The 21132-nt window shown below is 43.1% G+C and overlaps 1 protein-coding gene across 1 annotated transcript in view; it reads right to left on the bottom strand.

Annotated features, from left to right (window-relative positions):
* Nucleotides 1-21132, bottom strand: part of MCF2L2 (MCF.2 cell line derived transforming sequence-like 2) — a 159755-nt gene that overhangs the window by 27530 nt on the left and 111093 nt on the right. The window contains 6 exon segments of the mRNA XM_067536595.1: nucleotides 5676-5754; nucleotides 6262-6354; nucleotides 8835-9056; nucleotides 12451-12576; nucleotides 16969-17061; nucleotides 17628-17720. Of these exon segments, the coding sequence (XP_067392696.1) occupies nucleotides 5676-5754; nucleotides 6262-6354; nucleotides 8835-9056; nucleotides 12451-12576; nucleotides 16969-17061; nucleotides 17628-17720 (706 nt within the window).

The following is a 21132-nucleotide window of genomic DNA, read 5'->3' as shown; positions in this document are numbered from 1 at the left end:
TAACTTTGGAGTCAGCCCACTTCAAAGAACAAAATCTGATCAGACTTGAAACAATGTGGGTGATTAAGGATCACAACAAATGCAGATGCAGCATGACAGAGCAAAAACCCATAGACTTACATGAGGTCTTTTCCCTATAAAATGAGACAGAAAGATGAAGGCTGGGGGTTCGGATCTACATCACCACATCAGCCAGGAGTACCGGTGCGCATCGGCAGAACCTTGCTCCTCACCCTCGTGCTACAGTCACCTGGCCAGTGACTACCACGAGCACCAAGAGGCTGGTAACTATAACATCTGTGAGACCCCTGTGTATGTTTGTCTGTCTCCCTGTCTGTGTGTGCCTGTCAGTGTGTGTGAGTGTGAATGAAAGTACCAATTGAAACGTGTGTCAACGAAGTATATTTTATTAACAAGAATCTCTGTAACTGTAGTATTGATACAATGTTGATATTGTTTTCCTAGTATTTACATTATTGATACTATTTCACTAAGTAAAGAACAATATTGATGTTGTTAGTGTTGATACTTTTTTATTGATACTATTTACCAAATTTCTGTATTCACAATAAACGTGGCTTGTTGCCTTATCCCGAGAGGAATCCTGTGATATTTGTTATTTGAATAACAACACACAAGATACAGAGGGCCCCTGAAGTTAGTGGAGAGACTCCCATTGACTTCAGTTGGCCTTGAGTCAACTGCAGAATGAGCACAACAGACTTCAACTATTGACACCCAAATTTTCAAAGCAGGATGTCTACTCTGACCACTCCTAGTCTGATTATACGTTCACAGTGCTAGAAAACCACAGCGGGTTCCTCGACCCTTAACCAATCTGGTAACTGCTGCCCTAACAATGTGTTCCCATTCACAATTATCAAGTTTGCTGGCGCATGCACAAATTAGAGACAAGTGTGACTCTAGACTCAAGATTGCATCGTACATACAATGAGGCAGTGGATCTGGTGTTTCCTCCTCCTCACCCTTTAGAACATGTTACAATCCATGAAAGGAAGCATTTTTCCCCAGGGAAGCCGAGCCAGTGGGTGGGCAATGGGAAGATGCCTGTTTCAGATCATTTGGAAAGTCTACATAGGAGAGTGATTGGATTAGGGACCTGAAGAGCCTGTCGTAGCTGTATGAGAGAGAGAGAGTCTTCTCAATTGTTTCAGTAGAGACTAGGCCAAATTTCTGCTCTCATATTTGGAGCAGATTTCCTGAGCTCAGTTTCCCCACTATGTCTAACCAATTAAAGGAGAAAGGTGTGATGCCATCTCCAACTTAGGAATGCTATTCAGAGTGCTAAAGAAGCACTCAAGGAAGACCAGGCCATTGTGGAGAAGCTATATGAATACTTTGCATTGGTTTTTGCTGCAGGAGATGGGAGGAAGATTGCCACATCCTGAGCCATTCCTTTAGGTGACAAATCTGAGGAACTGTCCCAGACTGAGGTGTTAATAGAGGAGGATTTGGAACAAATTGATAAATTAAACAGTAATAGGTCACCAGGACCAGATGGCATTCACCCCAGAGTTCTGAAGGAACACAAAGATGAAATTACAGAACTACTAAGTGTGGTATGTAACCGACCACTTAAATCAGCTTCTATATCAGATGACTGCAAGATAGCTAATGTGATGCCAATTTTTAAAAAAGGCTCCACAGACGATCCTGGCAATCACAGGCCTGTAAACTTAACTTCAGTAGTCGGCAAATTGGTTGAAATTATAGTAAAGAAAAGAATTATTAGACACATAGATGGACACAATTTGTTGGGCAAGAGTCAACACGTCTTTTTTAAAGGGAAATCATCAATCTCTCACCAATCGATTAGATTTCTTTAGGGGTGCCAATAAACACGTGGACAAGGGTGATCCAGTGGATATAGTGTACTTGGACTTTCATAAAGCTTTTGACAAGGTCCCTCACCAAAGGCTCTTAAACAAAGTAAGCACACATAGGATGAAGGAAGGTCCTCTCATGGATCAGAAACTGGTTAAAGGGCAGGAATAAATGGACAGTTTTCACAATGGAACGAGGTAAACTAGGGGTACCATTTGGGGGAGGGGCAGTGGTGACTTCTCCCCCTGCCCCCCCGAGTTTCAGCACATGCACCAGGCAGAGCTCTTAACTGCAGCACGGCCTGAAACCTTGTCTTCACAAGCACTTATGCCAGCAAAACTTTTGTCGCTCAGGGGTGTGAAAAATACCCCCACACCAAGTGACATAAGTTTTGCCAACGTAAGCACTTGTGTGGACAGTGCTACGTTGGCGGGAGATGCTCTCCTGCCAACATAGCTATTGCAGCTCATTTAAGCGGTTTTATGATGTCGACAGGAGAGCTTTCTCCCGTCGACATAATGCGGTTACACAAGTGCTTATGCCAGCAAAACTTACGTCACACAGGAGGGGTGTGTTTTTCACACCCAAAGTTGTGCCAACATAAGTGCTAGTATAGACAAGGCCTATGAGTGGAAGATGAGTTCAGCAGAGGAGAGGGGCTGCTCCCAGCTGGCGTCCCTGGGGCAGGGAGTCTGCATTTTGTTTATAAACAGAGGCAGGGTGATGAAGATAAGAAAGGGCTGGTAATTAAATTAAGGATCTGGAAGTCCTGGGTGAGCTTGTAAAACAGGAATCCCTTTGGAGGGAGGGGTTTGAAGACAGAACGGCAGAAGGAATACAGAAGGAATCCTCTGTGGAATTCCTCAGAAGGAATACAGCCAAGGTTACATTCAGAAAAGAGAGAGATGTGAAGAGGATAGGTGAAAAAAGGGGCCAAAACCAAGGGAAGGGATAGCATGCAGCACCCTCGCTGCAGGATCTGAGTGTCTCACAATGTCTAACCTATTTCTCCTCACGGTCTCTCTGTCAGGTAGAGCCGTGCTGTTATCCCCATTGTACAGATGGGACACTGAGGCACAGAGAGACGAAGGGCCAGATTTTCAAAGGTATTTAGGCAGCTGGTGAGATTCTGAAAAGCACTTAGAAGGTTAGGAGCTTTGTAAACCCCACTAGATGCCTAGGTGCAACTTTGGGTGCCTAAAAACCTTTGAAACTCTGTCCCTAAGGCATTGGCCTGAGGTCACACAGGAAGTCCAGGGGGAAAGTAGAACCCAGGTCTCTGAGGACTAACTCCCTATCCACTGGACCAGCCTAGCTCTCTGCTGCATGCTGCAATAAAAGAGGAGTCTAAGAGATGGGAGCAAAACCAAGGCCAGTTCTCTTGAGACTCCAGCAAATAGTCCCAGGCGACTGGGAAGGATGGCATGGTTGATAGCATGAAAAACAGCACAGAGGTTAGGATGGATGAAGAAAGAGAGAGAATGAGAGTCAGTGGAAACGAGATCACTTAGCCCTCAAAGGTTGGTGGGTTCTGCCCCAGGCTAGGTTGCCCAATGGCTGCTGTGCAATTTTACATTGAAACTGAAAAACATTTTGGTTTGTCATTTTTTGTTCTGAGTTTGAGAAAAGGAAGGAATGAGGAAGTGTCTGTCATATGAGTAGCAGATGTGTTTATGACCCAAACTCTTAGGGTTTCAGCTGTATCCAGGCCAATTATAGAACAAAGAACAGAAATTGCATCCACAGAGTTCACAAAGTCGACAATAATTGTCATGATTTGTATTATTCGCTGGCCACCGTCGGTGTGCTCAGCATTGTTCAAAATATGCCAGAAGATGTAGTCCCTGAGCCAATGCATATAAAATGTGTAGCCCTGGATAAGACGGCTCAGATATTTTAGTAAGAAGTGTATAATTATTGAGCACATGTTAATATCTATGAGTGGAGCTGCTGATGGCAACAGAAGTTTTACCTGATTAAGGACTGGAAGATTTGACCCTCCAACTTATTTTCAACTGGAAGACCTGCCCAGAGCTCCTGTGCCCATTTATTTTCCTTTTCTGCCTGCACTGGCCCTGATATACCTCAGAAGACTCTTTTTTCCCCCTCAACTTTAAATGTGGAATTTTCTTGGTGTTTGGTTTTAAATATTCTCCTGTGAGAACTGCAGCTCACTCGCTGTGGTGTTGTGTTTAAGAGCCTTCTGGAAAATAACTAGCCTTTAAACAGAAGCGAAAGTGTTGCCAACGCTCATGATTTTGTCGTGAGTCTCATGATAATTATTGTTTTCCTTAAAGCCCCAGCTCCTGGAGTCAAGTGGATCTGTGATGATTTAAACCTTCATTCTGAAAGGAAAAGTAAGTTTTTAGCCCTCGTGGCTGTGGAGAAAGCTTCAAAATGTGACCCCAGCTCACCCTAAAGGCCCCAAAAGCAGAAGGCAAATAAAAAGAACACCAAATCTATTATTTTTACATAATCACATGATTTTAAACCAGTCTTATGATTTTTGTTGAACCTGGCTCATGATTTTTGATTATTTGAGGTTGGCAATACTGTGAAAGTGACTCGAAAGTGTCAGTTTCATTCCCGTTTAAAATCAGTTTCTAGTCTATTTATTTGTGGTATGGTAACACCCCCTATAACCCCAGGCAGGTGCAGTGTAAACTCACAGGGTCTTGCCCTAGTAGGAATTTTCCAAAAGTTAAATGATCTATTCCAAGCTTGGTGATCTGCAAAAAGGAAGTAGCCTAAATGATAGAAAGTAATCTAGATTTCTCTACCATTGTTTCAATTGTTGTCTTCAAGATAAGAATATAGATTAAAATTTTAAACCTAAGCAGTGTTCCTTAAGCGATTTGACACAAGATGTCAGAACATGTTAGTATTAGAGCTGAATGGGTTTAATATTTATCATTTTCTTTCTCTATATAGGAATTAAATACAGTGCTCCTGTCAGGTAATTTCTAAGTTATCACCTGCAAAAAAACCTAGAGTTTTCAGGGGACTAAGCAGCCCCTGGAATCACAGTTAAAGTTGCCCCCCCCCCTCCCAATTCTGAAACAGCGCCTCTGTAAATAGCGGGGTCCCCCAAGGACCAATAAAACTTTTACAGTGTGCTCTGCCATCATGCATTCACAGACATGCTCTTTTAGAGTTTCTCTGCAAGCTACTTTTCACTGCTGAGTTTATCCATTTTCTTAGCCAATTACTTTTTTTAACCTGATTTTATCTTATTGCTGTGGCATGTTTAGTACAGGTCAAAGACAACAGCTTGTAAGGAAGAAGTATGCAAGGCCTCACTGCACAGTCTGCACTGCCCACAGACAGAGTCACAAGGCCTGACATATCAATGCTTCTTTTTATAGCTATCTATCTATCTCTTAGGTACTTAAACGGCCCATGAGCACCTTATCTGAGCACCTCACAGTCTTTCCTATAGTCATCCTCACAACACTACCCCCATTTTAGAGATGGGAACAGGCCCAGAGAAATGAAGTGACTCACCCAAGGTGACACAGGAAATCTGTGGCAGAGGAGAGAATTGAACCAGGGTTTCTTGAGTCTTAGGCTACTGCCCTAACCACTGGTCTCCTCTCCCTCTTTTCTTCAGGCGTTGTCAGCAAAGCAAAAGACTAATACTCTCTACTTTACTAAGTGCCGAACTCCCATCAGGTATTTCACTTACAAATGATTATGTTGATTTTTCAATATACTGGGCCTGCTCTTGCAGATTTCATTTGGCAGCACACGCCCATTCAATAACCCATCTTACCTCCCCCCTCGGATACAGAGTCAATGCAACGTCACAAAAATCACACTCTTTGTCCTACCTCGGCATGCTTCCAGTTGTCCTGTCAGGACTTTTCTAATCTCAGAAACCCAGATGTTTTTCAACTCAACGGAAGATGCCTATAAACACAGGAAAGGTACACAGAGCAGATATAATTCAACAACGTTGCTAATCCTATGGCTGCTTTAACCTAAATTTGCTTTTAGCCTTTCTTTGTGATAAAACTCTTTGAGCAGAACTAGGACCAAAAAAAGTAAAGGGCATTATACAAAATAAAAAAATTATACTGGCTCTAAAAGTTCCCATCGTTATTTTTCTATCTGGACTCCCAAGTCATTTTCCATCATTTCGTTTTCTTTTTACCCACACCGAAGTCAGCGTTAGAATTTCATGAGCAGCATGACAGAGCAGGCTCAGAATCACGGATGCTCTGAGGTACATTTTGATAATGTGTTTTATTCTGAGAAAGGGAGTAATATTAAAATCACACAATTCATATTCTCTCTGTCTCCTCAACTCCAGGACCAGTGGCATCCAGAATAGAGCATAAGAGGAAATTACAATCTTGTTAGAGGAAACAACAACTCGAAGGAAGTAAACTCCTTTAAAGAAACCATTGTCTTTACCTGAATGATATAGACCTCTTCTCGACCATTATACCAGATCTCAAACTTCTTGTTGTCACCCTTTACATTTTCTGTGATGCCAACAGTACTCATCTGTTTCCAAATAAAAAAGGAGAACCAGGAACCTAATGTTAATTTACTTTTAAATTATATCCCCTCTGATGGGCTCTTTAAAAAGGACGTGACCCATTCTGGAGAACTTTACCGAGTGCATAAAATATGATCGAAATATTTTTAATCAACATAAAATGAATCATTGCGTCCTTTTAACTGTCAGTATGTCTCTAACGGATTACAGAAAGCACTCAGCAGCAGCACATTCGTTAAATTCAAATATTGACCCTGTGATCCCAATCCAGCAAAGAATTTAAGCACATGAATCGACGCATTGACTCTATCATCAAATGTAAGTGCTTTGCAGGCCCTGTAAAATGAACCTCTTCCTGTGTGCAGGCCTGTTGACTTCAGTGGTTTTCCATGCTGACGCAGAGCTCTCTGCCTGTACAAAACTTATTGGGGACCTGGGGCCTAACACGCTTGTGGCAAGGACTCGAGTGCTGGGCTCCCACAACTCCCATTCCATGTTCAGCATCTCTATAGATCAGGCCCTAAGGCTGCAGCTTGGCAAATCATATCACATAAGAATCTGGAGGCCAAAAAAAAAAAAAAAAAAAAAAAGGATTCAGGGCAAAACTGCAGAACTTTTGATAGTTTCCAAACACATGAGGACAAGAGACTGAAAACGTCAACACAACAAAGCTAAGGTCTATAATTCTATAAAACTCTTATATTGTATTTCTCATCTCCCAGATCATCAGGTTAGATACAGAGTCTGTATTACACACGGCACTAATACAGTCTGGTATATACTGCATGTGATTTCTAGAAAAGGTTGCATCAGAAATCCCCATTTGTATACTTGGTCAGATTGCATTTGATTTGTCAAATAATGCAATGATAGAAAGCAGGGCCATATTTAGAACACATACAGAGGACAGAGGTAAAGCTGGGTGCTCGACCTTAACTCTGCATTATCTGATTTTTGAGTGCTTGGTTGCTCAACCTTAATTAGACTGTTGCATAGAAAGTAAGGGCTGGACTGGGTCCTTGTATTTTATAGTATATATAGCAAAATTGGTGGCTCCCCACCACTGCCCTTCAGCACGGAAAGGGAGAATTCCTTATATGTAGGCTTGGAAGGATAAGATTTTTATCAGTAAATGTCGGTAAACGTCAATTTCACTGTCCACATGCAAACCGATGAAAAAAATATTTCCATCAATAAGCCTCAAAAATTACGGACAAGCAGCATTTTTTCATACTTTGCCCGACAAACCATTGGAGTTTGATTTAAGAATATTTACTTTGTATATTTTGACATGCAAAGGTGAAAATTTGTGTTTAACGACTGTAAAGTTTTAACTTCTTGAATCTCGTTATCTATTGTCATTAAATAATGATTAACTGCTCTCCCTCCCCACTCCACAATTTTATACAACTGAAAAATGTAAATAGATAAAAATCTTTTAAAAAATGCTTAAAAATACACATCGATATTATCTGTCAAAATTGTACAAAAAATAAAAATGGAATTCTGCCAAGTGTACTTATAGGGAAGAGACCCTTCACATACATGTCCAAAGAGCATATGTTATAACATGTGCGTGAGCTTAAGACAAATTGGAATTCTTACCCGATTTTACATACGGTACACATATACTCTATACTCTTATGTTTTTGCACAGTTGATGCTTTCATAAACAGACACTATTAATGAGTGGCTAGTGTATTGCAACGGTACACACGCTGAGCCAGATGTTGCTCACTGAAGCCCAAAGGATCACACCATTGTACTTGATGGGAGAATTTTTCCCCTAGTAGTGTAACTGATATTAATAAATAATATTACAATTCAGGGGTGGGAACACCACGCTGGTGAATTTCAAGAGTCAGACAGTTTTTTGGAGCATCATCTGTAGCTATTTTTGTAACAGAATATAGTTTGGAGTTCACAAGCCCGATTCTCCTCCACTGATGTCAATAGGAAAACTCCCAATGATTACAACACGATGGAGCCCTCTATGTGGAACAATGAGAGATGGACACAAAAACTGCTTATCCCTATTCCTCTCTATAGGGCATAACCAGTGCAGAACAATTACAGCTTCACTTTGTACTGAGCTAACTAACGTCATCATTTGGGGCCCTTTCTGCTATAGAAGAAATGGAGTTCAGATGAAAATTCAGACCCAGGTTTCAAAAGCCTCCAGGTTTGTGGGTGATTCACCAAATCACGAAGAGAGGGGTCAATTAAAAAAAAATTCAGAACCAGGCCTGGGTTTGGAATTCAAAGACGTCTGAAGTTCCAAGGTTCATTGGCCCACCTCCAAGAGGAGTTTCACCCAATTAAAAATCAGCCCATTCTCAGAGCGGCTGCCTTATTCAACTTGCCTCCATAGAAAAGGTCTTTCATACGTCTAATCTTGTCTTTAAAACGTCCACCTCATCGCTATTTTAAACTGGATTCAGTGGTGGATATATCCTCTCCTTTCCTTCTGCACCATACCCATTACCTTTAAAGAATTCTTAAAGCTGTATGAAGGAGATTTCTCGTGGCCGTCCGTATTTTCATCCCGTTTCTTGCAGAAGAGCAGGATCTTTGCGTAGAGAAAGAGATGTCTCTGCATTGGTTTGAACCTAGCCAAATCCTTCACCTTGCTATGGCCTTTCTTGTGATCCGTCCAGACGTTGAAGGAGCCCTGCATCAGCAGCTTCCCAAGCTCATGCACATCTCCCTATCGATGGGAGGGGGAAAAAAGAAGGATTTTCACACGGGTGACGTTCAAACCGGAAAAAGCCAAGTCCGATTCATTTTCCCCACTGTTTGAATCAAAGGATTGATTGGTGTGACTAGGGAACCAAAGGTGCCCATTGGGGCCACAGCACTGGGATATCTAGGGTGCTGGGGAGCAGTGTGCAGCTGGGGCCAGCGAGTCAGCTGGGTGCTTCATTTTTGTCCAGCTCCCCAGCCTGTGTGACTCGTAATGGGGTTCACAAGCCCAATACTGAGCATAGGTAGCAGCTTCCCTGCTTATGGGAAATGAGGCTGACCCCAACACCCACAGCTGTCAGTAATAAAGCAAACAAGCCCTGGCTACGAGGGAGGAAGAACAGAGAGGGGCAGCAGAGCGGCTCCATACCAAGCTGCTTCTAAGACACTGACATGGAGACAAAGGAGGCCTGCAAGTCCTGGAGTTTAAGGGCTGATAGATGCGTCACCTAAATTGACTCTAAGGACTGGTCTAACTGTAGGATCATTAAAGGGGACCACTTAGGAGAAAGCTGGGGCCCCTAGAGCGCCTGGCCCAAGATCAGCTGGCAAGGTCCATTCTCCCCTGCTATTTTCCATGCCCGCAACACCTCCGTCACCCCCACTCACAGTTTAGGCCAGTGGTTCCCAACCTGTGGCCTGGGGGCCAAAAGTGGCCCATGGGGGCTTTCAAAGTGGCCCGCGGCTCCACTCCTGCTGGCTGCAGAAGGGAACCACTGCCTAAAGACCCAGGTGGAATGTGTTTCCATAGGGCTAAAAGATCGGTGCAGGCTCCTTACTGAAGCCAAGGGAATGGGAGATCAGCGCTGCCCTCCCCCTGGCTGGGGTGGCTCCAGATAATCCTTCCCTGATGGCTTCCTAATAGATGGTTAGACTCCAGCAGTTTCTTACCCAGGAGTTCTGCCCTTCAGCTCTGCACATGCACATCCCAAAAAGTAGACTATCCTACACAAGTCAAGGGCTCTTGGCAGATACCTCCTAAACCTGCTGCTCTACTGGGATAATGCCTCCCTCAAAGAGCATGTTAGGCCAGGCCAGCTAAGCACATCTACCACACCTGTTTGCCTGAAGAGTCCCACTCCGAATATGGGGAGCAGTTTGACTATAGATGGAAGATGTTTGCCCTGCAGTACTCAATAGTTATCATAGTCTACCATCTGAAAAGGGCGTATCGGCAATGAATTTGAGTGCAATTTATTCCACATCTTTGCTCCAATAAATAAGCATGCCCGAGCCGCCTTTAGAAGTGTCGTCAACACAGATCTTGTATGGCTACACTGTGGCCATCTTGGCTAGCTCCATGTGAGACTTTACCCACATCTTTTAGCTTGCTCAAGGAAGCAAATACAAATATTCTAGCCCCTCAGGGATCGCTTGCGGTTTTGGTGCCATTCCCTGGAAGAGTTTGGGGGGCAAATTCAAAAGTGGAGGTGCCAAAGAGGTGTTAGGTGAGTTCACAGGTGTAAATCTGACATAAGATTTAGAGGCAAGAATATGCAAATTAGATTGTGTCCCCCAGACTCATGTGTGTGGGGAGTTAGTCTTTCCATGCACAGATCACCCTAGTGCCAGGGAAGGGACGTCAGCTTCCTTTGCAGTAGCTCCCCACCCCAGCCCTTCCACGCTCTGCAGCATTTTATGGACTAAAGAAAAAATATCAGACATGTAAAGGTGGCAGAGGGAATTTTAGGAGAGATAATGTTACTACCTAAATTTAAATTAGACTAAGAGAGTAGAAATGCTGATCCTCTCCTTTTAGGCGGACCAAAAATACTGTGAAAACTGGAAAAGTAATCAGAAATGCCATTCCCATGAGATTTCCAACCCAGTTCTGCAGTCCCAAGAGGTTCTGATAGATTGTACAAGCATCTGAACTTTCGGGTGCTCATCCAAACTGAACATCTGAACTTGGAGAGGCCATTGCTATGATGGTTTTGGGAGCCTTCCACAAACCAATGCCCCTGAGACGTGGGAGATCGTAGGAGAATCTTTCCACCCCTCGAAAACTGAAGGGATAAAATTTAAAGATCCCCAACCAAACTCAAAAACAAGAACTCAAGGAAAGCCCTGTCTTTTGCCCCAAGACAACGAAGTCTTCATTATTTCAATAGTATAAACAGTAGACAAATACAGCATGTTCAACAGTGTCACAGTTCCACCAGGTGTCACTGCAGACACTGAGAACTACTGCAGGGATCTGAGAGGGTTTGTAGCTAGAGACAGCCGTTCAAAAAGTTTCAATGAAAATTAACCACCTCATTTTGAGCAGTGGCATCAGGTCAAACCTGGCCTTCAAACTATGATCTTGTTAATGAAGGGTTTGCAAAAACCTGAAATCAGTAGAGATATGTCCTGTCCAGTTTTTTGTTTATTTTACTGCAACGGAAACAGCTATTCACAAATCCAAAAATGTTCTCAGGCAGCATATGCACTGTGAGCTTCTAGTAGTAATATGTCACTAAAGTGAGTGGGAGCTTTGCCCTTGGCTTCAATGGGAACAGAATCAAACCCAGAGCCTATGAAAACCTGAAAGTGAAACTGACTACTAAAAAATGAAACTGACTAGGTCAGTTATCCTTTTCTATTTCAGACATACAAAAAGTAACAAACAGTATAAATGATTTAAAAAAAAATCGTTTTTACAATTCAATTTTAATAATCTAAGGCAAACATACGGCGTGAGACTTCTCGGCGGAGGATAAGTATGGCCCACTTGGAGTACATTTTATTCCAATCTGGCCCGCCATAGAAAGTGACTTTGACACCCCTGATCTAAGGTGTACAAGATCCTCCCCTGGAGTTAACTGGTAGCTTCACTAAACAGATGGCCTCAGGATCTGGCCCTACATATTTAAATATGATATAAGTCTGATCGTGTCCCTTTAAATCCTAAAACAAAATTACAATATCGGGAAAGATGTAAGTTCACTTCTGTAGGTTGGGGTCATAGATTATATAGCCTTTCCCCCCTGAGTTAACACCTTGGAATTTTTTGGGTCCATACTGGGGTCACACACAGCTCTCAACCACTGCTTTACTGTGTACCAGTCAAGCCTGCATCTTCCCATTTACAAACTTCAGTGTCAGACTCCTTGCTCAAAGGCAGTGCATCCTGCTGTCACATCCCTCCCACACCCACCCGCCACACACTTTGCTCAGGTGAAATTTTGTCATTTATGTTCAATCACGGCTACATCTCATCATGCGTCTTTCTGTCAGAGACCTGTTCCATGGGAAGGCTCTGAGCTAGAGACCAGTAATCCAGACTTCTGCAATACTGGTTCGTATATCATGACTGGACCCGGCTGCAACACTGCCAGGTCCACGACTAGGGTACAAATAATAAATAATAATACCACCTCATATCCCGTGATGGCTATTTGGTGCATGGAATCATTCACTGACTTGATGATATCAAGCATGGTGGCCAGTGCCTCTTCCAGTTCAGCGGTGCCGTCTGAATTCTTGCTGCATTTCAGCATTTCCTATTTAAACAATAACAACAGCCATATCAAGCCATATCAAGGGACAGCCATATCAAGGGACAGCTCAAAAGTCCATCCTGAAAATATCCTTGATCAGGGAGCTATGACAAGACCACGACACAGAGAGGACTGCAATTATAGGAGTGGCAGGAGATTTTCTTTAACTACCATCAGAAATAGAGCTTTTAAGCTTTTGGACATGTTTAAGTTCATTTGGATTCATTTATGACCAAACAGGACCATTATGATCATCTGGTCTGACCTCGGCTTTAACATGGACCATAGAATTTCTCTAAGTGGTTCCTGCAGCAAGCCCGTAACTTCTGATTGAGCTACAGCATTTCTTTTAGAGCTACCCCCAGTCTTGATTTAAAGACTGCAAAAGATGGAGAACATCCTGAGGTAGATTGTTACAATGGTTACTTACCTCACTGTGAAAAATGTGCATCTAATTTCTAGTCTGAATTTGCCTAGCTTCAGCTTCCAGCTGCTGGATCTTGTTATGCCATTGTCTGCTAAGTTAAGGAACCCTCTATTATCAGCAATCTCTTCCATTGATGTACTTGCAGACCATCAGTAAGTCACCTCTTACTCTTCTTCTTGATAAACAAAGTAGATTGAGCTTCTTTAGGCTCTAACTGGAAGGCTTGTTTTCCGGATGTTGAATTGTTAGTAGGAGCAGGGAAGATGCAGAGAAATCTTCCGGATCACTTAAACCCTACCTCCATCCCAACTATTTACCAACCCGTTTTGGAAATTTGCAATGTCTTTTTCCAGGATGGTCACTTCAAAGGACAGTGTTTATCTCCAATCAAAAATATATTAAAACTACTTTAAAAATGGGCTGGTCCTCCGCTTGAGATAAGAGAACTTCTCCCAGAATGGGGAATGAGGGGCAAAGTCCTAGGCTTTTTGGAGAACGGGCAGCCAAAAATCAGGAAAATAAAAATAAAACAAATTAAAAGGCCATAATGTGCAGTCTCTCCACATATGGACCTCCTGCTCTGGGCTCCATATATCTAGACCTACACTGTGCTCACAGGGTCCCATACAAGCACATCTCTCTTCACTCCTGTCTTTCATTTCCTAGTCACTGGTTATCCCTGAAGATCTCTAAAGAAAGTTTGGGGCTTAATTCTCTTCTCAGTTACTTACTGAAGTCAATGGAGTTACATCTCGGGATAAGCTGAGAGGAGACTCGGGCCTTTTGATTTTAAATTGAGCCTTCCCCAACATCAATCCTTTGCTCTTGTACAGGTGGAAGTTGTAAGCCTGATACTGATCTAATTTTTATTCCAGTTTTGTACCAGTGCAACTCCACTGCATTTAATGGAGTTATTCCTGATTTATTTCCATCTGAGATCAGAATCAGGCTCTCTCTGTCTTCACTCAAAGTGCCTAAGAAAGAAAAAGTCTAATAGATCGAGCATTTAAAAAGATTTTAAAAAAATTGGCAGGGTCAATACTGAAGTCTTGATGATCAAAGGTGCTGGAGGTCCATCACTCCACTGGGGATCTGCAGGAGCCACTCAGCAGTGCATAGCAATTTGCTGATAAAGCATAGTTGTTGTATCCCAAGCAGCGCGATAAATGCTGTGTGGAAGATTCATCTATTAACTTCTTGGGTTCCAGGAATATGTTTTTTGATTACCAAGTGAGGAGACTAAAGTTTCAGTGACTGACTTCATTTCTAGTGACTCTAACAAGCTCAGGCAGGTTCCTGTTTGTTAACCATTCACTGGTCCTTAATTTAATTTATTATCACGATGACCTGAGCAGTTGGTTGGGCAGCAATGCTGCTGGCAATGGAATGTCACAAATGTCTGCATTAATTATACCAGTAAACAAACAGCACTTCCCATTAATTCAGTTTTGTCTGTCAACTTGCCAGCTATAAAGCCAACAACAGTACAGTCCTTTCACTGTATCTACTCAAGCAAATGGGAATAAAGATTCTGATTGGTTTTGGCGTGTTCTTCACAGCTGCTGAGAGCTGACATGCCACTGGGAGTTAGAGTTAAAGGTTCAACTATTGTATATTTTCTCCATAACAAAATCATGACCCCTATTGATGCTTCTGAAAATGCGTCCCCTCCCTGCTAATTTCCATTTGCTATGGTAGGAGACAGGCTCCTTCAGCAGAGCTGTGTGAACCTTCACCTGGTTTTGTTACAAACCTGAAACTCAGGCCAGACTTGTGAACCTTTTGCCGAAACAAGGTCCAATTTCAGCCCAGGCGGGCCAAGTCTCAGGTGAGCAGAAGTAAAGTTGTGTGTCAGATGGGGCTAAGTTCCAGGTGGAAACCACACAACAGTCAATTGTTTCACCTAACTTTGATTCAAAACTCAGCAACGATAAGCCACAGATGCTACATCTTGGACTGGAATCCTCCTAAAATTCAGATCTGTGGTTTTGGTTCAAGCTCATCTCAACTTTGCAAACTCGGAACAAAATGCAGCTGAAATTGTTCAAACCCAAAGCTCCAGAGGCTTGTATCCAGGTGAAAAGGAAACTGAAAAAAGGGATTCACACAAATCCCAAACTACTGACGTCATACAGTGCTGCCCTTAAATACTTGGCTGTCCATGCCTCTGAAGGAAAGAACAAGATGCACTCTTATGTGACCTGCTGTGGAATCCCTACTATTATGATCAATCTCTACCATTATTATTTAGTTAGGAGGCTGCCATTTAAAATGAGCTGAACTGATTGAAACCAAACAGAGTTTGTTAAAAAACGTGATCCAGGAGCTAAAAGTTGATCTGCCCTTTTCTCACCAAGCTTAGCCTCCTATGCATTACCTCTTCCTAATGATCTATTTCTAATTGTGAAAGGTTCTCCAGAATCACCACTTCCCCACCCTCATAGAAGCTCCTTCCCAAAAGGGCTTCGCGTGCTGCTTCTCGGTGCTCTCAGAATTGAGTGTGTTAAGTGTCCTTTCAAAGGTACTGTGAGATGTGTACAGAACTGGTCGGACCTGATTTGATTCCAATGGCTGTGCCTGTTCTGCCTGAGAACTGTACTCCTTGATCTAATCTCACTTTTGTTCACTTGCATATGTCAAATTAAAAACAGAGCACAGTTTATTATTGCTGTACTGGAGACCTTGAACGTTTCTTTTCAATTCTCTCTCTCCCTTCTACCACGACAGTTCCTAGAAACTGGAAGCGCATGAGTCAAATTTACTGCTGGAATAAGCAGATGCAACTCTATGACAATCAATGAAGTTGCACCATGGTGCAATTTGGCCCACTTACTATATTGAGGATTCTTCAACTTATCTATCCTAGGATTTCCTATATAGCCCATCACCTTGAGATATAGGTGCTGCAAAAATAAATGATTGGCCAGACGGTATAAACTGGAGTCACTTTGTTGATGTCAATGGAGCTATGTCAGTTTGCACCAACTGAGACACTGGCCCTAGATAAGTATACGAAGTTCCATAGTGGACTTTATAATGCTACTTAGCATTTTTAATAGTCAAAGTGCTTCGTAACAGAAACCAATTAACTCCCACAAAACCCTAGTAAGGAAGGTGAGAAAACAGAATCTCCATTTTAGAGATAAGGAGATGAAAAAAGAAATGAAGACCAACGTTTTCAAGAGAGCCCACTGGTCTTGGTGCTTCTATCTTGGGTGCTCAGTTTGGACCTGAATTTCAAGGGTACAAAGTACTCACAACTTCAGCTTAAGTCAAATGTGATTGTCTGAAACTTAGGGCCATTCTGCCCCAAGTTGGGCCCTGAAAAAGTGAACACACCCAAAACGACGTCCTTTTGGAAATTTCGGTTGGGGTAATTTATTCACGGCCAGAGAGGAAGTATAATAAGGGTGAAATCCTGGCCACATTGAAGTCAAAGGGAGTTTTGCCACTGATCAGAACTCAAGACAGCCTGGCATGAAGGCCTGTGTTCAGGCTGCTAGACTATACTTCTCTCCAGTTAAAGCTCCCATAAACTCTAACTAAAGAACTAGATCATTTCTATTCCGTTGTGGAAAAGTGACCTTATTGTTTATAGTGAAACAGTGCTGAATCCAGAACCCGGCTGCACTATGGAAGTGCCGGTTTAATGGTCTTCAGTACCTGTTTTAGGGCATGATCCTGCATAGTACCCTTAACTGTCATTGACTTTAGTGAGCGTTCACAGCATGTGGACCTCCAGGATTAGGCTCTTATTTTGGTTCAACAAGAGTCCTTACTTTGTCTATACTTGCTCATCTACTCAGTCAATTTAACATTGCAAAAGTAGCGCTAATTTATTTCAGGTATCGTCTTTAAGAGGGTTCTGCTATGCAATTCCTTAAACAAAACAGACTATCAACAAGAGACTCAAAGTTCAAGAACAATTGATTGCCTTATCATAGAGAATGTCCTTTAAATTTATTTACCTTTAAAAGCAACTGGTACTTTGTGATCCTCTGGACTGGCTTTAAAAGATAAGCATCTAGAGAGAGTTTATGATCCAGTTTGCGCTGGCATTCCTGTAAGAGAAAGAAGAGGAGGAAAAAAACATTACAAGTCTTAGAAATAGAACAGGGGTACAAATCCTGGAACTAACGTTTAAATTAATAGGAGATTGAACTGTCTGTTGATTCAACAACACAAATATTCACATGCACCAGATTTCACTAGCCAATTTACAAAGGGAGTTTCCTAGCTGCTCTGTATATAATACAAACATCTCTGAATCAGAGCCAAGGTCTGGGTTCAGATTAGATGGTGTTGAAATCCTGTAAGATCTTCTTGTGAGATTTCAACCAACGTAGTTCTGTGAAAGAGGCCCCTTCTGGGACTAGATCTGACCTGGAACCAAAACCAAAGAGACAGGTTCACATCCAGGAATTCCATCTAACAATCTATTTAGTCTCTCATACACCACTCATTGACATGGTTGCTGAGTGCCTCCCAGAATTATAAAGTGTACACATAGTTATATTTTCCTCTATATCTTTTTGAAACGACATGAATACAGAAACTTTCTAAGGAGAGCTGGATGGGAAAAGAGGCTCTGACAGATTTGCATTGCCAGTCTGCAACTAAACTTTACCTGAAAGAAGAGACTATCTCCACATTGCCTCCAGAGGGCTTCAGATCTCAGCTTGTTCTGACAGTATTTTTCATAGACTTGGAGATCCTCTTTCTGCAACAAAAAGAAAAGTTTAAATAACTCAGGAGGAAACAATCCACTGAACTTTAACCATTAACCATATCTTCTCTACATCTTCCATTCCAGACATACGAGACCGAACCAGTTCCTGGTAATAAGTTTCGGTGTAAAAATCTATTGTATGAACTATTTTTATTCTTTCAGATTTCATTACACTAGCAAGATGAGCTTCCTCCTCTCAAGGTCAATTGCTTAGGAGGAGGCAGGTACAGCATGGGGGATGTGAGCATGATCTACCTGCTAGACGAGAGCTTCGAATACAGGGCTAGGAGTTGAGAAATTTCAGCTCAATTCCTGGCTCTGCCACAGACGCTGCAGGATCTTGGGCAAGCCAATTAGGCCCACATTTTCTTGCATGACCATTAAATTTGACGTCCTCAATTTTTGGGTGCTGAACCTGACACAGCTGCCACCTGAGAACCCACAGCTCCCATTGATTTCACCTGTGAAAAAACAGGCCCTGTGATTCTCACATTGGGCACCAAAACTACCTATAATTCAGTGGTCCCCAAACTTTCTCTTTCATGCCTCACCTTACCTGTAATGGAATCTGTCCGTGCCCCCCAGGAGCCACAGTGGAGAGCAGGGGCTGGGAGCAGAGCTGTGGCTAGGACCGGGCCTGCGGTTGGGGCCAGGTGCTGGGACCAGGGCTAACGCTGCAGGTGGGGCCAGGAGAGGGGCCATGGCCAGGAGCAGTGTGGCAGAAACTGGCTGGGGCCAGAGCCATGCCCCCCCCAAAATGTTTCTTCAGAGGCGCGCCCCACATTTTGGGGACCAATGCTACAATTAGTGGGCATTTCTGAAAACATCGCCTTGAATTCATGAAGGTTTATAGAGGGCTTTGAGATCCCTGGATAGAAGGCGCTGTGGAAGTGCAAAGTATTATCAATATTCGATACAAACCTACTAATCTTGGCCAAGATTTTCAAAAGCGTCTAGTGATTTTGGGTGTCTCCATTTTTGGATCCTCAACTTGACCCACCTTAAAGGGGCCCGATTTTCAGAGGGCAGGTGTTCAGCACTTTCTGAAAAATTAGGCTGGTCACAAGTGGGGCATCCAAAACCACTGCACACTTTTGAAAATCTTGATCAACTTTTCTATAAATCCCTAAAAGGGAATTACCATGACCTGGGTGATGATCTAAATGAACTAAGCAGCAACATCTGAACTCGCCAGGAAATCAAACAGTTTAGTTTAAATCCACAGGGAGCTTTTCTTCTCAAGAAAATTTTCCCTTGTCAGCCTTCAGAATTCTCTACCCAGAATAGTATTGGAAGAATCCATACTTCCGGAATTCAAGGTGGAAAAAAGCTCAGTAATTACTTAGAGAGCAATGTTATTTTGCAGCATACGGGGGATTAGATAATCACCTAATGCAAATTCAGATACACAATGCACATAGTTAAACTGCCTGGCACATAATAATAGTATTTATCTAGGGCTTTACATATTCAAAACACTGAAAACATTACAGGGCCCAATCCTGCCCTCACTGAAGTCAGTGGCGGGACCCCATCAAGCTCAATGAGATAGGTAATTATTTCCCAAGGTCACACAGGGGCCACATCTCCACGATGAACTTTTGCAGCTGCAAGCTTTGTCGGCATAAAACAGTTGCAGTCAGTATATCGTTTGTCCGCACGCAAACTTGGGTCCTTGCATCAGCGCTGCGCATATTCACCGGGAGCGCTTTTTCGATGCACAGCGTGGTGTGCGATGGGTAGGCATCTCATTGTGCAACTCGCCACCATTCCGCGCACTGTCTTTTGGAAAGTTCTAGCAATGCATGGTGGGGCAGAAACGAGTCACACAGGGATGACTGGGACTGTGGGGCCAGGTTGCCACCTTGCAACTTTCTCCATCTCATAATTTTTTGCTCCTATTGTTAAGATCCCACAAACCCTCATGGGCCTGGCTGCTGCCTGCTATCTGACAGAAGCATGGAGTTTGCAGAGCTCTGCACTGTTGTCATGAGTATTGCAAGCACAGCGCACACAATCCTGCAGTATTTGCATGCTGCAAGAACCACCAGATCAGTGGGGAACAGGATGATTTCCTGGAGGGCAGATTGCTGTAGTACAGTGAGAACCAATTTAAGATTGTTGATGGTGCTCACAGAACAGCTGCAAATGGTGGAACACCGCTTCTGGGCCCAAGAACAAAGCACTGACTGGTGGGACCACATCCTAATGCAGGCTTGGGATAACAAGCAGTGGCTGAAGAACTTTCAGAAGCAGAAGGCCACATTCCTGGATCTTGTGTGCCAAGCTCACTCCAGCCCACCAGTGCAGGGACCCCAAAATGAGAACTGCACTGGTAGTGGAGAAGCGAGTGGCGATTACACTGTGGAAACTTACAACACCAGATTGCTACCAGTCAGTAGGAAATGATTCTGGAGCTGGAAAATCCACTGGGGAGGGAGCATTGTGATGCAAGTGTGAAGCCCCATTACTCATCTGCTGCTCTTCAGGACTGTACAGAACATAGTGGATGGATTTGCAACAATGGGAGTTACATTGGTAGGAGACAAATTTAAGTGTAGACAAATGCCCAACTAAGATAATGCAAGGCAGCTTCCGTCAACCTAACTTTGTAGTAGAGACCAGGCCATAGTGAATCAGAGGCAGAAGCAGGAGTAAAATGCAGGAATTCCTGGCTCTCTGTCCTGTGCTTAGTCCACTAGACAATTCTGTCTCTTTGGGAGGGGGAAGGAATTTCTTTCCAAGGCATAGATTTTGGCCATTGACCTTGTTTGATTGTCACCTTCCCATGTAGCACTAAGCTGAAATCACCCATTAGGATCAGGTAAAAGGGGGTGCTGGGGCGGGGACAGGCCAATGGCACCTTTCACTATGTTTCTATGATTATGCAGTTGCAACGAAAACAATATTAGTGGTGCAATTTCAAAGCGAGGTGCAAACCTTCCTTTGCCGGAATAGGATTGTTTATGTACGTTGCCATGGAGGGAAAGTGGCAGTGAGTAGAGAACGCAGAACTGAAAGGAATCAGAAAGGGTAATCAAGCAGTACTACTTGCCCCTGGCCTAAAGAAAACAGATACGCTTCAGTCAGGGAGACAGCGATGGTCATTTCAAAAGCAGCATCCAAGGGACAAAAACAAATCTGTGTTCAAACCGGAGAAAGGACGGAAAGCAATCATTAACCTACATAAAAACGGCCTTACTGAGACAGACCAACAGTCCATCTAGCCCAGTATCCTGTCTTCCGACAGCGACCAATGCTAGGTGCTTCAGAGGGAGTGAACAGAACAGGTATCATTAAGTGATCTATCCCCTGTCATCCATTCCCAGCAAGGTCCCAGTGACCTACCAGTCACTTGCCCTGATGTAGCAGCCCTCTGTGTAATCATCATACAGTGCTGCAC

Source organism: Emydura macquarii, unplaced genomic scaffold (assembly GCF_026122565.2).
Source record: "Emydura macquarii macquarii isolate MOO-44397 ecotype Brisbane River unplaced genomic scaffold, CSIRO-AGI_Emac_v2 contig_3603, whole genome shotgun sequence".
Lineage (NCBI taxonomy): Eukaryota > Metazoa > Chordata > Testudines > Chelidae > Emydura > Emydura macquarii.
This window is presented reverse-complemented; position numbering and strand designations above follow the sequence as displayed.